Source organism: Ursus arctos, unplaced genomic scaffold (assembly GCF_023065955.2).
Source record: "Ursus arctos isolate Adak ecotype North America unplaced genomic scaffold, UrsArc2.0 scaffold_22, whole genome shotgun sequence".
Taxonomy (NCBI): Eukaryota; Metazoa; Chordata; class Mammalia; order Carnivora; family Ursidae; genus Ursus; species Ursus arctos.
In genome coordinates this window covers 61,881,573-61,896,362 of record NW_026622897.1, presented here as the reverse complement: position 1 = coordinate 61,896,362, position 14,790 = coordinate 61,881,573, and the positions used below count along the sequence as shown (strand labels likewise).

Below are 14,790 nucleotides of genomic sequence, written 5' to 3'. Positions count from 1 at the left end.
TCCATTTAGCAGCCAAAGGTCTTCAAAATTGTAAACCAATCCCCTTAAAAAAAAAAAAAACAACTTTTAAAAGCTTTAAAAAAAAAAGATTTTATTTGTTTGTCAGAGAGAGAGAGAGTGAGAGCACACAAAGCAGGGGGAGCTGCAGACAGAGGAAGAAGCAGGCTCCCCGCTGAGCAAGGAGCCCTATGTGGGACTTGATCCCAGGATCCTGGGATCATAACCTGAGCTGAAGGCAGATGCTTAACTGACTGAGCCACCCACGCGTCCCGATAGCTTTCTACACTACTTCCCAAAGGCTATATAAGGAAGGGCCTGTATTAGTTTGCCCGTGCCTATTTCATCAGTCTCATTTAAAGAAACTTTCTTGCTTCCTACTGTCCCACCTTACCAGCCACCTTTAAGTTCTTTCAACAACAAACATGATTACTCCACAGTCCATGCTGTGACTGTCTACCTATAACACTCTTCTCTCCAGTGCTCCACCAGAGTTAACTGATTCACAGCTTCACATTCTTTGAGTCTCCACTTAAACATTTAGAGAAGGCTTTCCTGACTGATCATTCAAGCTAAAGGAGAGCTCCCTATTACGCTCATAATCTCCAGGGTTTTTTTCCCCATAACATTTATTACATATTTGTAATTATTATATTTATAGACTGGTTTATGTCTGCCTCTTCTGTTAATTAGATTTTAAGCTTCACTGATAGGAACTATACTATTTGTATACCCAGTTCCTCGTGATGCTAGGCATTTAAGGTATTCAACAAATTTATTAAATGAAGAACTGAAATGAGTCAACAAAAAAATGCCTTGGAAGCAGCAGTGATCACCTAGGAGTAGTGTAGTATAAAAGAGTATTTGTATTAAAGGGAGAGACAGATGAGCCCACAAAGGACACTACTATCCACACTACTAGTATGGCACTTTTTAGGCCATTTATATTATAGTATATATCTTATCTCCTGCATCAAATTATGAATCCCTGGAATGGACAGCAAAAATCAGACAAGTGATAAATACAAGTGATGTTACTTTCGACATTTTTAACTCTTGAGCAAGTTGCTTCAGTAAACCTAACATTTAATTACAAAATTAGTTTAACAAAATCTGCTTCATAGGATGGCTATAAGGAGTAAGTGAAAGAGGCACCTGGATGGCTCAGTCGGTTGAGCATCTGCTGTGGCTCGGGTCATGATCCCAAGGTCCTGGGATGGAGCCCAATGTTGGGCTCCCTGCTCAGTGGGGAGTCTGTTTCTCCCTCTCCTTCTGCCCCTCCCCCCAGCTTGTGCTCTCTAGCTCTCACTGGCTCTCTCTCTCAAATAAATAAATAAAATCTTAAAAAATATAGGAGTGAAATATATAAAATATTATAGTAAATGTCCAGATATAACAAATGTTATGTTGGGGCGCCTGGGTGGCACAGCGGTTAAGCGTCTGCCTTCGGCTCAGGGCGTGGTCCCGCCGTTCTGGGATCGAGCCCCACGTCAGGCTCCTCCACTGGGAGCCTGCTTCTTCCTCTCCCACTCCCCCTGCTTGTGTTCCCTCTCTCACTGGCTGTGTCTCTCTCTGTCGAATGAATAAATAAAATCTTTAAAAAAAAAACAAATGTTATGTTGTTTTTATCTCCATACACAGTAGAATCTCATCTTTCTCAGAGTATGTTCTAAAGTACGTAGGACATAAACTGAATATTGCCAAATGGTTCTTTAGTTCTTTAAATCTCCTATAAAATACAACATTTGTGTTTTTTGTATATACAGTGTTCTCTCAAGGTCCCAGTACCACAGTTTTTCCTTCTGAGTTGAAAAGAACTGCTTTCTATGATTGGAACCACAAATGAAGTTGTTGGATTATGTTTAGGGGTCATGTTAAAATAACAAAAACCAGGGGCGCCCGGGTGGCGCAGTCGTTAAGCGTCTGCCTTCAGCTCAGGGCGTGATCCCGGCGTTCGGGGATCGAGTCCCACATCGAGCTCCACATCGAGCTCCACATCGAGCTCCTCCGCTGGGAGCCTGCTTCTTCCTCTCCCACTCCCCCCTGCTGTGTTCCCTCTCTCGCTGGCTGTCTCTCTGTCAAATAAATAAATAAAATCTTTAAAAAAAACAAAAACAAAAACCACCACAACCACCGTTTTTGTTGGCTAGCCACATATATAGCCACAAATGAGTTAAAAATGAGCATGTGCCACTAACTATATCTTCCTACAAGCACAAAGGTACTCCATGAATATTACATTAACAAAGGACCTTTTTCAATTTCTAACTTAAGGTTTAAAATAAAAAATAAAACCCCAGGGGCACCTGGGTGGCTCAGTCAGTTAAGCATCTGCCTCTGGCTCAAGTCAGGATCTCAGGATCCTGGGATCCAGCCCTATGTCAGGCTCCCTGCTCAGTGGGAGTCTGGTTCTCCCTCCCCGCCCCATGCTCTCTCCCCTTCTCCAATAAATAAATCAAATTTTTTAAAAAATAAATAAATAAAATCCCAATAGTACTTGAAGGAAACCACGGTAAATATTTTTATCATCTTGTTGGAAAAAAACCTAAGCATGACACCAAAGACTGAAAGCCATAAAATAGTTTTTGTCTCAAGTAGATAAAGTAAAAATTGTAAATGCTCCACACCCCATCAGTATAAAGTGTTTAAAAAAAAAAAAAAGGAAACTATCTGCAACATCTGAGGAAGAGTTAAAATCACCCCAAAACAAAAATTAGCAAATACATGCAGGCAAATTACAAAACAATCAGTACAAGCAGATAGTCCTACCCGAAAACAATGTACGCAATACATCAAAGTGCTAGTGAGGATGTGAAAACTATGGAACTCATACACAGTGCTGGAAGATGCATAAAACTGAACAACCATATTGGAAAACTGGCATTTTCAAATATGCACCTACCTTACAACCTAGCAATTTCAGCTTTATATATGTAAGAAAAGTGCTTGTGTCCACAGTAATACCTGTCCACTGACAAGTGAATGTATAAATAAACTGTGGTACAATTCACACAGTGAAATACTATACAATAACTTAAAAAAAATAAAGCCTAACTATGGAATCAAGCAATAATATGGATTTCAAAAACATGTTAAGAAGCTAGACTACTTGGCTACATACCATGTGATCCTATATATATGAAGTTCAAAGACAGGCAAATCTATCTCATCTATAGTTAACAGAAGTCAGAATAACAGTAACCTGAAGGAGGAAAGGTATTAATTGGGAAGAGTCTCATGGGAAAGTTCTAAGCCAATAGAGATGTTACATAAATTTTCATCTGGGGCACCTGGGTGGCTCAGTCAGTTAAGCGTATGCCTTTGGCTCGGGTCATGGTCCTGGGGTCCTGGGATCGAGTGCTGCCTTGGGCTCCCTGCTCCGGGGGGGGGGGTCTGCTTCTCCCTCTGCCCTTCCTCCCACTCGTTCTCTCAATCTCTCTCTAATAAATAAAAATCTTAAAAAAATTTTTTATCTGGATAATGGTACCTAGGTAAAAATGGACTGAGCTGTACATATATTTGAGCTTCATATCATATGTAAATTATCCCTCAATTAAAAAAAAAATCAACAAGACTACTTTTACCTGAACATTAACAGCAGCATTATTCATAATAGCCCAAAAGTGGAAACAACCCACCAAGTGCACCAACCGACGACTGGATAAGCAAAATGTGGCATATCCATACACACGATGAAATATTATTTTGTAATAAAAAGAATGAAGTACTGATAGATGCTACAACATGTGTGAACCTTAAAAATACACTATGTGAAAGAAGCCAGTACTCAAGGACTGGGGATGTGCAGAGGGCAGAGAGGGGGACTGCTAACAGGTATGGGGTTTCTTTTTGGGGTGATGAAAATGTTCTAAAGTTTGTGGTGATAGCCGCATAACTGAATATACTAAAAACCACTGAATTGGAGGGAGCACCAGTGAGTTAAACATCTGCCTTTGGCTCAAGGTCATGATCCCAGGGTCCCAGGATGGAGAACCACATCAGGCTCCCTCCTCAGCAGGGACTCTGCTTCTCCCTCTGCCCCTGCCCCCAGCTTGTGCACCCAGGCTCTCATGCTCTCTCTCAAATAAATACAATCTTTTTTTGTATTATTTTTATTTATTTGACAGCGAGCCAGAGAGAGAGAGCACACAAGCAGCGAGTGGCAGGCAGAGGGAGAGGGAGAAGCAGGCTCCCTGCTGAGCAAGGACCCAGACACAGGACTCATCCCAGGACCCTGGGATCATGACCTGAGCCAAAGGCAGATGTTTAATCGACTGAGTCACCCAATGCCCAATAAAATCTTAAACAAACAAACAAACAAACACTAAACTGGATACTTTAAGTGGTTGATTTCAATAAAGTTATAAAAAAAACCCTGAACTATGAAAATAAGTACTTATTTTGCTACTCTTCTAAATCACTTTGCCTTCAAAAATACGCAAGTACAAATTTAAAAAGTGCAACTGAGGAAAAAATGTTACTTTCAGACAGCTGAGCTAGATCAAGGGGTAAGAAAGAAAGGATGTTTCTGACATAAGAAATCATACAAGCAGGGGCGCCTGGGTGGCGCAGTCGTTAAGCGTCTGCCTTTGGCTCAGGGCATGATCCCAGCATTCTGGGATCGAGCCCCACATGAGGCTCCTCCTCCGCTAGGAGCCTGCTTCTTCCTCTCACACTCCCCCTGCTGTGTTCCCTCTCTCACTGGCTGTCTCTCTGTCAAATAAATAAATAAAATCTTAAAAAAAAAGAAAAGAAAAAAGAAATCACACAAGTAAATTCAACCTGGGGTATCTATCTACTTGCCCCATACAAATTTCCATCCAGCTGAAATCCCTAATGCCTTCTATTCTCCCAAAGAAAGTAACAAATGGACATAAAGTAATACTAAATATCAGACATGAGATTCTCAAGAAAATTCTGAGGAAAAGTAGATTAGCAATCACCTAGGCCTGGGATATGAGATTAAACTGTAAAGAGGGATTAGTGCACGTGGGTGGCTCAACCAGTTAAGTGTCTGCCTTCAGCTCAGGTCATGATCCCAGCGTCTTGGGATCAAGTCCCGCATTGGGCTCCCTGCTCAGTGGGGAGCCTGCTTCTCCCTCTCCCTCTGCACCCTGACTCATGCTCTCACTCTCTCTAATAAATAAAAATTACAAAATAAACTAGAAGGAGGGATTTAACTGGGATAATGAAAATAAATATTACAAAACTAGATTGTGGGGATGCCTGGGTGGCTCAGTGGGTTGGGTTAAGAGTCTGGCTTTGACTCAGGTCATGATCCCAGGGTTCTGGGATCAAGTCCTGCACCCAACTCCTTGCTCAGCAGGGAGCCTGCTTCTCCCTCTGCCTGCTGCTCCCCCTGCATGTACTCTCTCTCTCTCTCCGACAAATAAATAAATAAAACCTTAAAAAATAAAAAACTAAATTGTGGTACAATTTGCTAGATCTACTAAAAATCACTGAGTTTCACTTAAAACAGGTATATTTTATGGCATGCAAATAAAGTTTTAAAATGAAGAAAAAAAGACCATGAATCGGTACAATTATAAAACAGATCAAATAAAGATACACATTAGCTGTTCAAACAGGAAAACTTATCCTTTTAAGCACTAGGTTATCTCTAATAACTTTACGGCATTCTTGGGTATAGCAAACTATAACATATTTAAAAGAATTTCTATCACATATTAACTATTAAATTTATTATCACGTTGAAAAGACCTTCACGTTTTGGAGTAATTTAAAAGATAAATGTAAGTAAAAATATCTTTAGCATCATCTTTATCACAAAAACTCCTAAAAATCTGAGTAATTATGGTATTATTCCCAACAGTTTGGCAAACACTGACATAGACTTCAAGATGCTATAATAAATATTTTAGAGTATGAGTTAAGAGTATAAATGTACACTCTAGATGTTGACACTAATTACAGGCCCTTCTTCCAGTTCCTGGTTTCCAGCAATCAGAAAACCAGGAGAAATGAAGCAACAAATGGGTCATTATACATCATTAAGTAGAGCTAAAATTGCTAATACTCAAGTTTAAAGGCTGCTAACCACAACACAAAACTACCTTTCTAGACAACTTCTTACCTTCTCATTATTTGTCATTAACCTAGATAATTCAACATTCACCCTTAATCCATTTCATCAAAATTCTTCAACAGCCACAACTACATCTGCCTTTCCTTTACCTCCACTCCACCTTCCGGTACTTAAAACGTGTCAGACACTACAGAGATAAAAGATCACTGTAAGATAGCTTGGAGTATTACTAATTCTAATTGGACTAACCGGTAAAATTTTGAGTTAGGTCCTAAAGGATTTAAGCCCACAGAGATGGGGAGAAAAGATTTTTTTTAAGGAAAAAGAAGTATGGGATATATTTTTTAAGATTTGCTTTGACTTATTTGTCAGAGAGAGCACAAGCAGGGGCAGTGGCAGGCAGAGGGAGAAGCAGGGTCCCTGCTGAGCAAGGAGCCTGATGTGGGATTTGGTCCCAGGACCCTGGGAACATGACCTGAGTCAAAGGCAGATAGATGCTTAACCGACTGAGCCTCCCAGGCTTCGGTCCGGAAGTATGGGTTATATTAAAAAGATTAGTAAGAGAATGAACGACAACAATGAAAGACAAAAACTAATAGGTAAATTGTGACCACATCAAGATCTAGTATGTGGAACTTTTTTTTTTTTTTTAATTGTTTCACAGCGGCTCTTCATGTCTTCCAGCTTTTCTTTAAATAGCGGTAATACATAAATATTTTTCAATCAAGGAGTTTAAAATAACTTAATTACAAATTACTTTAGTAACCAAAAGAAAAAGCCCACTTTAAATGAAACTCATCATTAATATGCCACTGATAGAAACAAACAATAAGTAAAATAATATATACATCTACTATATCTGAAAAAGAAATTTTCTTATGTTAATCTGGTGTTACCTTTCAGATCTTTAACATGCTTTGTCACTGAATAAATTCCTGTGTAACAGCCAAAGTATCCAGGGACTTTCCCTCTCCCAAATTCAAAACAAAATCTCTACTTAGAAAGATTCCTAATTAAGGAACGTTACCTGCTCAGACCACAGAATATTCTGTCTTCCAAAAATATACATTATATTCTCATAAATATTTTACCGAATTTCTAGACATGCTAAATTGTACTATAAACATGCCATCATTTTGTACTTTTTCAGACCTAACATTTTCATTAATTGAACATTTCATAGGTCCTTTAATAGAACAAAATCAAACTCACCACTTATAAATAAAACATATCACTTATAGCAGTAATTGTAATCATCTGTGAAGATCCTAGAAGTGATTTAGGTAGTTTATGAATTTAAAAGGTAAACACCAAGTATCAAGAAACTTAGCAAAGCTAAGTCCACTTACTTTTCCCTTGTGCCCTACATAAAGCATTTGAGAAAGCATCATTTCTACCTACATAACCATTTTATAGCACATTAAGTTGAGGAACTGAAGGTTTAAAAAGGCTCCTAGGTAATAAGCCTTCTAATTCTACTTAGGGCATTTTTCTTGCTACAAGTATATGAGGGGAAGGAATACTGATGCTGAGATCACATCTGCCTTAAGCAAAGTCAGATTTAATAGCCTCCGTACCCAAAACTTAGACATAGCTTTATTATAACTCCCAACCACATGCATCTGTGATGGCTGTGTTGACTTTGAAACTCCAGAAAGGCAGGAAATCATAAATTTCTTTTTATCAACCACTCAGCTCAGTGCCTATCATAAAGACATTTGCTATTAAATGAACCAAGGGGGCCTGGGTGGTGCAGTTGGTGAAATGCCGACTCTTGGTTTTGGATCAGGTGGTGATCTCAGGGTCATTAGATTGAACCCCGGATCAGGCTCTGCGCTGAGCACCAGTCAATTTTTTTTTTTTTTTTAAAGATTTTATTTATTTATTTGACAGAGATAGACAGCCAGCGAGAGAGGGAACACAAGCAGGGGGAGTGGGAGAGGAAGAAGCAGGCTCATAGCGGAGGAGCCTGATGTGGGGCTCGACCCCGGAACGCCGGGATCACGCCCTGAGCCGAAGGCAGACGCTTTAACCGCTGTGCCACCCAGGCGCCCCTGAGCACCAGTCAATTTAAGAGTCTCTCTCCCTCTGCCCCTCCCTTGCTCTCTGTCTCTTTCTCTAAAATTAAAAAAAAAAAAAACAAAAAACAGATTGGGAACTGTTATTCAGAATAAACATTTCAAAAAAATTTCCCTGACATTACATTTTATTTATTTATTTTTATTTAAAGATTTTATTTATTTGAGACAGAGAGAGAGAGAGCACAAGCAGGGGGAGCGGCAGAGGGAGAGGGAAAAGCATGTGGGGCTTGATCCCAGGACTGTGGGATCACTACCCGAGCTGAAGTCAGACACTTAACCAGCTGAACCACCCAGGCACCCGACATTACATTTTTTTTTTAAATAGCTTATTTATTTATTTGAGAGTGAGAGAGAGAGTGCACAAGTGGGGGTGGAGGAGCAAAAGGACATGAAGAGGAAGAAGCAGACTCCCCACTGAGCAGGGAGCCCCATGCAGGGCTCATAACCTGAGCCGAAGACAGATGCTTAACTGACTGAGCCACCCAGGTGCCTCTCCTGACATTACATTTTGAAAACTTTAGTTCAAACGTAAGCTTCATAAGTGAGAGGACTCTGTCTTGTGTACAGTATCAGATCCCCAGTATAAAGACAGATTTTGCCACATGACAGGCAAATGTTTTGAAAATATCCGAAAACAATCAAGAAACAATTAGCTGTTGAGTGTCCATTCTCAGCAAATACTCCAAGATTAAAAAAAAAAAAAACCCTTCATCTACAGATTTTATTCCCATTGGAGAAAAGTTCAAAGTCCATGAACTTTTAGAGAAGAGACAGCAATCACCTAGTTCAAATAAAAATAGTTAAAATCTAAGGAAGAATACATAAAACTAGGTGTTAAAAAGGTGAGTTTTCAGTTTACAAAGTATCACAGAAGGTCAGAGTAGGAAAAAATGGCATTTAAGATGGGATTAATGAGATTTGTGAATAAGAAAACTTTTAGTTTTAGGTGGTAAGAGCTTAAGGGGGGGGGGGAGCATGAGCAAAGGTTTGTATAGAAAGGTTTCCCCTGAAGAATACTGGCAGTGAAACACTGGCAGCGAAATCAGGAAGAATGCAGAGACTATTGTCTATTACAATAATCTGCCAAAAACCTTCAGAGATGTCTTAACTTTATCTTATAAATGAAGAAACAAGTATTTCTGAGTGAGTGAGAGTAGGAAGTAGCAGTCTCTGGAAACATAATAAACAATGTTGAATGAATGAATACCAAATATCATATATTTTAGATTTCCTTAAAAAAATTTTTTTTAAAAGATTTTATTTACTTGAGAAAGAGAGTGAGCAAGAGAAAGGGCACAAGCAGGGACAGGAGCAGAGGGAAAGGGAGAAGCAAACTCTCCTGCTGAGCAGGGAGCCCAACACGGGGTTCAATTCCAGGACCCGGGGATCATGACCCAAGCCGAAGGCAGACACTTAACCGAACTGAACCACCCAGGCGCCCCAAAAACCAAAAATTTTAAAACTGTACTTCTAGATATACAGAAGTCAACTGATCTCAAAGTATATAATTTAAATGACAAATGAGATTCCTGCACACACATCAACTTTAAAGACTGAAAGACATTTCGATTACGTAAGTTCTTCTCTTTGCATACAACAAGCATTTACTCAGAGTCCATAGTGTGCCAGGCACTGTGCTTATAATTGTGCCAATTTTCACGTTACAATAATCTATCTACTAATGATCTCAGTGTTCAAATAGGCACTTGTATTCCTTCTCCATTACTGCTGATCATTTTCCACTGAAATATACAACTACTATAGTTAGACTGAGACAGGGAATAAAAGGTACGACATGGTAGACGGGTTAATCAATTGGCACTTATGCAGTAATTCAAATAACCTGAAGAGAACTTAGGAGGTGCCAAATACCTTCCTGAATTTTTTACATGCATCATTTCACCCAACCCACATGACACTATGACATATATACTATTACTACTTTTATTTTGTACATAAGGAAAATGATGCTTACAAGTTAAATAACTTTCCTAACATCCCCAGCTAGTACAGAAGGCTTCATAGTTACATAAAAAAAGAAAAAATCAAATAACCATGGAGGTTTTCAATTATATTTCCAAGAGAGCTTGTACTTTTTATTGGTCTTCTCCAGTCTTTGAGGCAAAGATTGTTATATGAAGATATTTCAAATTGGGAAATACAATGTGATCAAAAAAATGTAACAGCAATTAGGAAAAAAAAGGATCAAAATTTGTGCCATGCTACAGAGTAAGTCAGTGGGGAATACCAAAGTTAATCTTTTTTTTTTTTAAAAAAGATTTTATTTATTTACTTGAGGGGGGGCAGAAGCACGGGTAGCAGCAGGCAGAGTGAGAGGGAGAAGCAAGCTCCCCGATGAGCAGGGAGCCCGATGCAAGGCTTGATCCCAGGACCCTGGGACCCTGGGACCCTGACCAGAGCTGAAAGCAGACATTTAACCGACTGAGCCACCCAGGCGCCCTAATACTAAAATTTATCTCAAAAATATCTGCCAAAAAGAGTCTTTACTGTGGTCTCTAGCAGTCTAATGGAACTTCCTTATCTATATGTAATATAAAAAATATAAAAATGCTCTAAAAATCCTTGATTTGGGGGTGGTATAACAGAGCTAAAGGCTATATTATTATATGCTATAATTAAGTAAAGCTTAATACTGACAAATCAAAGAGTTGCAGTAACAAAAGACAAAAATCCCTTACCTTGTGAAACTCAAAAATTATACTGGTGAGAATAAATAAAATATTTATGATAAACCAGTGCTATAGAGAAAATTAAATGAAGGGAGATATAGAGTGTCTGGAGTGTTGTAGTCAGGGGAACTCGTCAGTGATATGGAGACAGCTGAACGATGACAGAAGTGCGAGATCAAGTCTGGGAGATCACTGAGTAAAAGCGGATCCAAGCAGATGGAACAGTTAAGTGCAATCACTGTGAGGCAAGAGCACTCTGTTTTTAACTATCTGCACTATAATACTTTGATAACATTTACAATTTTTACAGTTAGTGATTACTTCACTTAGCTGAAGAGATTCACTCAAACGTCAATCATCTTTTTCTTTTAACTAAATGAACCAAAATATAATTCAGTTGAATAAAAACAGTACGGAATGATTGCTTCATCCTGTCTTATCCAAAGTGAGAAGAGCCTGACGGAAATAAAATGTTACTTCCTCATTCTTACTACAGTCAAGCTTCTTCATCAAGACTTATCTGGGATCTATTTCCTAAATCAAGGTTCTGCCACAAAAAAAGTCAAAGCAAGTAAGTATTCAAATGGAAGCACTTCATTAAAATGGAATGAAGACTAGAGCTGAGAAAAGTTACCTTAGGAGAATTACTAAAAAATTAAGATGGAATAATTGAAAGAAATTTGCAAAATGTAAATAGCTAACAATCACAAAAATACAGGATAGACCACCAATTTTCTTTAACAGAAAAGCAGCGTTCACTATTCCAGAGTATTCCAAAACCCTAACGGAAGCTTAAGAGTTAAGTAAAAAATGCTATGAATACTATTTTGATTATTCATCTTCTAAAAATCAGCTTGTGAAATATTTATTCCCGGTCTCAATTACAAGATGTCAGTGTATATAACTAGACATTCAATACCTGCTTGAGGAATGAATGAATTTCAAATTTTTCTGTAAGGGAACCAACTCTTTTTTTCAATATTTTTTAAAATTAATAATTACACAAGGCATGTTTAGTCCGAATAATAAAATCATTGTAGAAATCAGTGTAACTAAACTTTCAGGGTGCCTAAACTTACACATGTATTAATACTTCATAAACAAAATAATGTTCATCTTAACCTGTGTCTATCACAAAACAAATCAAAATAAAAAGTGACCCATAACTTCCTCCACAGTTTCATAATGGTTCAAAATGGGAATTTGTTTCAGTGCATTATTTTATACCCAAAAGAAATCTAAACTCCTCCCAAGGTGACTTTGAGCCTAAAAATTTGAGCATGGGGGCTGGGGGGCTGGGGTCTGGCTGGTTCAGTGGGTGGAGCTGGGGCTCATGATCCTGGAATTGTGGGCGGGAGCCCCACGTTGGGTGCAGAGGTTACTTAATCATAAAATCTTTAAAAAAATTTTTTTGAACATCACTCTTGGTATGATCTAATGACGGTCGCACTTATATATACAAGATTTAACTTTTTTATTTTAAAATAATTTTACACTTGATTTGTCTAAACTCTGTGGGTAGTCGTCTTAAAATTTAAGTTCCTTGAGGGCAGAGATCTCTAAAAAGAGCATTGTACATTGAAGATGTCCAATTAGGAATAGTCCTGTGGCTGCTTTTTGTAAAGTCAATATAAATAATGTTTTTAAATGAGTTTCCTACCAGCTAAGAGGAGCATAAAATGAAGTTCTACTTTAAAGAGGGACTTCTTTCTCCGTTTAAAAATAAATGTACACTGAACTTCACTAAAGCTTGCAGACTCAGTGGGTTACCAAAAGACAATTATTAACTGGCATAGGAAATTACAGGGGTCCTTTTAAGCCTTTAAAATACTCACTAAAATATAAAAAGTTGCAGAAATTTAGAAACAAATAATGAAACTGAAGATAGTACAATAATATACCCACATATTAAGGCTGTTTATTTTCGGTGGTCCCCCGAAAATAAAGGGGAAAAAGGGAACCAATCCTCCACGAGTTGATAAGGAGCTTGGCACGTTTCAAGGCACCCTGCCCTACACTGTCCCACTCGATCGTCACAGCAACCTTGCGGCCTAATTTTATGAATGGGAGAAACTCAGCATCAAAAGGTTAAGCGACTTGCCCAAGGTCAGTCAAGAAAATGAGTGGTTCGGCTCTACCTAGAAGGGCGCACTTCACCTGACACTTACTAGCACATGCCCGGCCTCCCCGACTGAGGCATCAGCAGAGCCGAACAGTGCATCAGACTGACTGGGGAGCCCACACTACCCTCGTCCTGCCGGAGAGGCGGGGGCTTGCCTCCGAAAGCTTCCTCCAGCCGCTCAGCGCAGGAAGAAAGTTGTGCCGATCGCCGATCAGCCCAGTGAAGTGACAAGCTGACAGGCGCGGCCCCCGAAAGGCCAGCGCTGCATTCCCAGGAGCCCCTCCGAACCCGGCGCCAGCGAGACTGCTCCCGGAAACGTCTGAAAACCCTCCCAGCGAGTCTCGCCCCCTCCTGGGCGCGAGGAACGAGCTGGGAATGAGCCAGAGGGCGGCCGGCCGCCCGAGCCAGCCATGTGTCCAGCCCGTCACGCCCGCCTCGCCTCAGCCGGCTCCTCGTGCCGTGACCGCAGCCAGAGGCCCAGCTCAGGATCCGACGCGAAGGCTGCCTTGGCCGCCACCACCGCCGCAGCAGCCTGAGGCGCCCTGGCGTGGCACTCGCAGTCAGGTCCCCGCCCCACCCCTCCAGCTGGGCCCCTCAGCGACGCCGTCCGCGCCTCTGGCCAGGCCCAGAGGGCTCGGCCTGCCACCGTCAGCCGCCCGCCCGGCGTCCTTACTTCATTGAGCTGGCGCTCCGCGGCCTCACGCAGGGCTGGGTCCATGGTGCCCCGCAGGGCCTCGATAATGGTGTTGGGGTCCATCGCAGCGCGGACTCGGTCAAACCCGGGGCTCGGGTGCTACTGGGCCAGGAATAGCGCCGCTCACTGCGCACATGGACCCGCCGCGCTCCGCAGCGGCAACCGGCGCGAAAGGAAAGAGAAGCGCCAAGGCCCCGGATAGAACCTCTTCTCCTCGGCGTGGAGGCGGGAGATGCTCCAGCCACTTCCTGTCGGCGCGCGCGCGGGGCACCTTGGGAGATGTAGTCCGCGAGAGCATTCCGCAGCCCACGTGGCCGTGAACTGTCGCTCCTACAGACAAGTCTTGCTTTTCAGAAAGGGAAAATGTTCAAACAGCGCAGAAAAAATTTAAAACAATCAAACGCAAAAATTTCCCATAGTAATATACCTATGGTGACCGTGAGGTGAATCTGATGCCATGTGTGATGCGATCCATTGCTAGCAGCTTTGTAATTGAAGATAATCTTTTGAAAAGCAGTTTGGGATGTGTTTCTAAATACCAGAAAAATGTTCATAATCTTTGCCCCAAGAATTCCCATTCATGAGACTGTACCCTCAGGAAATGACACAAAAGATTAAGTGAGCTTTACGTGTGAAAGGTATTATAACATTACATATTTATGATTACCAAATACTAAAAATAGGGTTTTTATTGAGTATCCAAATTTTGGTAGGAACTTTATATAAATCACCTGTAAATGCAGAATAAGACATAATCCCTATTAGAATCCCACCTTCTTTAAAACAGTTAAAGAAACAGTTTCAGAAAGGTTAAATAAGTAGCCCAAGTTCACTTGGTAAGAAGTTAACCTAGGATTTCAAATCCTAGATTGTTCCTGTTTTGGAAGTTCTCATTCTCTTCACTCAATCACTCTGCCTTTCAAGAGAAATGTCCATATGGGGATTGTTAAGCAAATTAAAAGAATTCAATCAAATATTTCACAGCCATTAAAAATGACAATATTATATACATTGTAACAACACAAAAACAGTTATGTGAGGCTATGGCTTTGTAAAATGGACAAAAACTGGGAAACAAAGCGGGCAAATGAAATCAATTGATTTTCTAGGATGGTGAGATTTTGAGTAATTTCCTTTTATATTTGTTACCCCTGTAATAA

At 40.3% G+C, this 14,790-nt stretch overlaps 1 protein-coding gene across 1 annotated transcript in view; it reads right to left on the bottom strand.

Moving 5' to 3' along the window:
- Positions 1-13,967, bottom strand: part of IPO7 (importin 7) — a 51,113-nt gene extending 37,146 nt beyond the window's left edge. Inside the window, exon 1 of the mRNA XM_026486108.4 lies at positions 13,610-13,967. Coding sequence (XP_026341893.1) covers positions 13,610-13,693 — 84 coding nt within the window. The 5' untranslated portion in view covers positions 13,694-13,967. The remainder of the gene's footprint in view (positions 1-13,609) is intronic.
- Between the last annotated feature and the right edge of the window lie 823 nt (positions 13,968-14,790).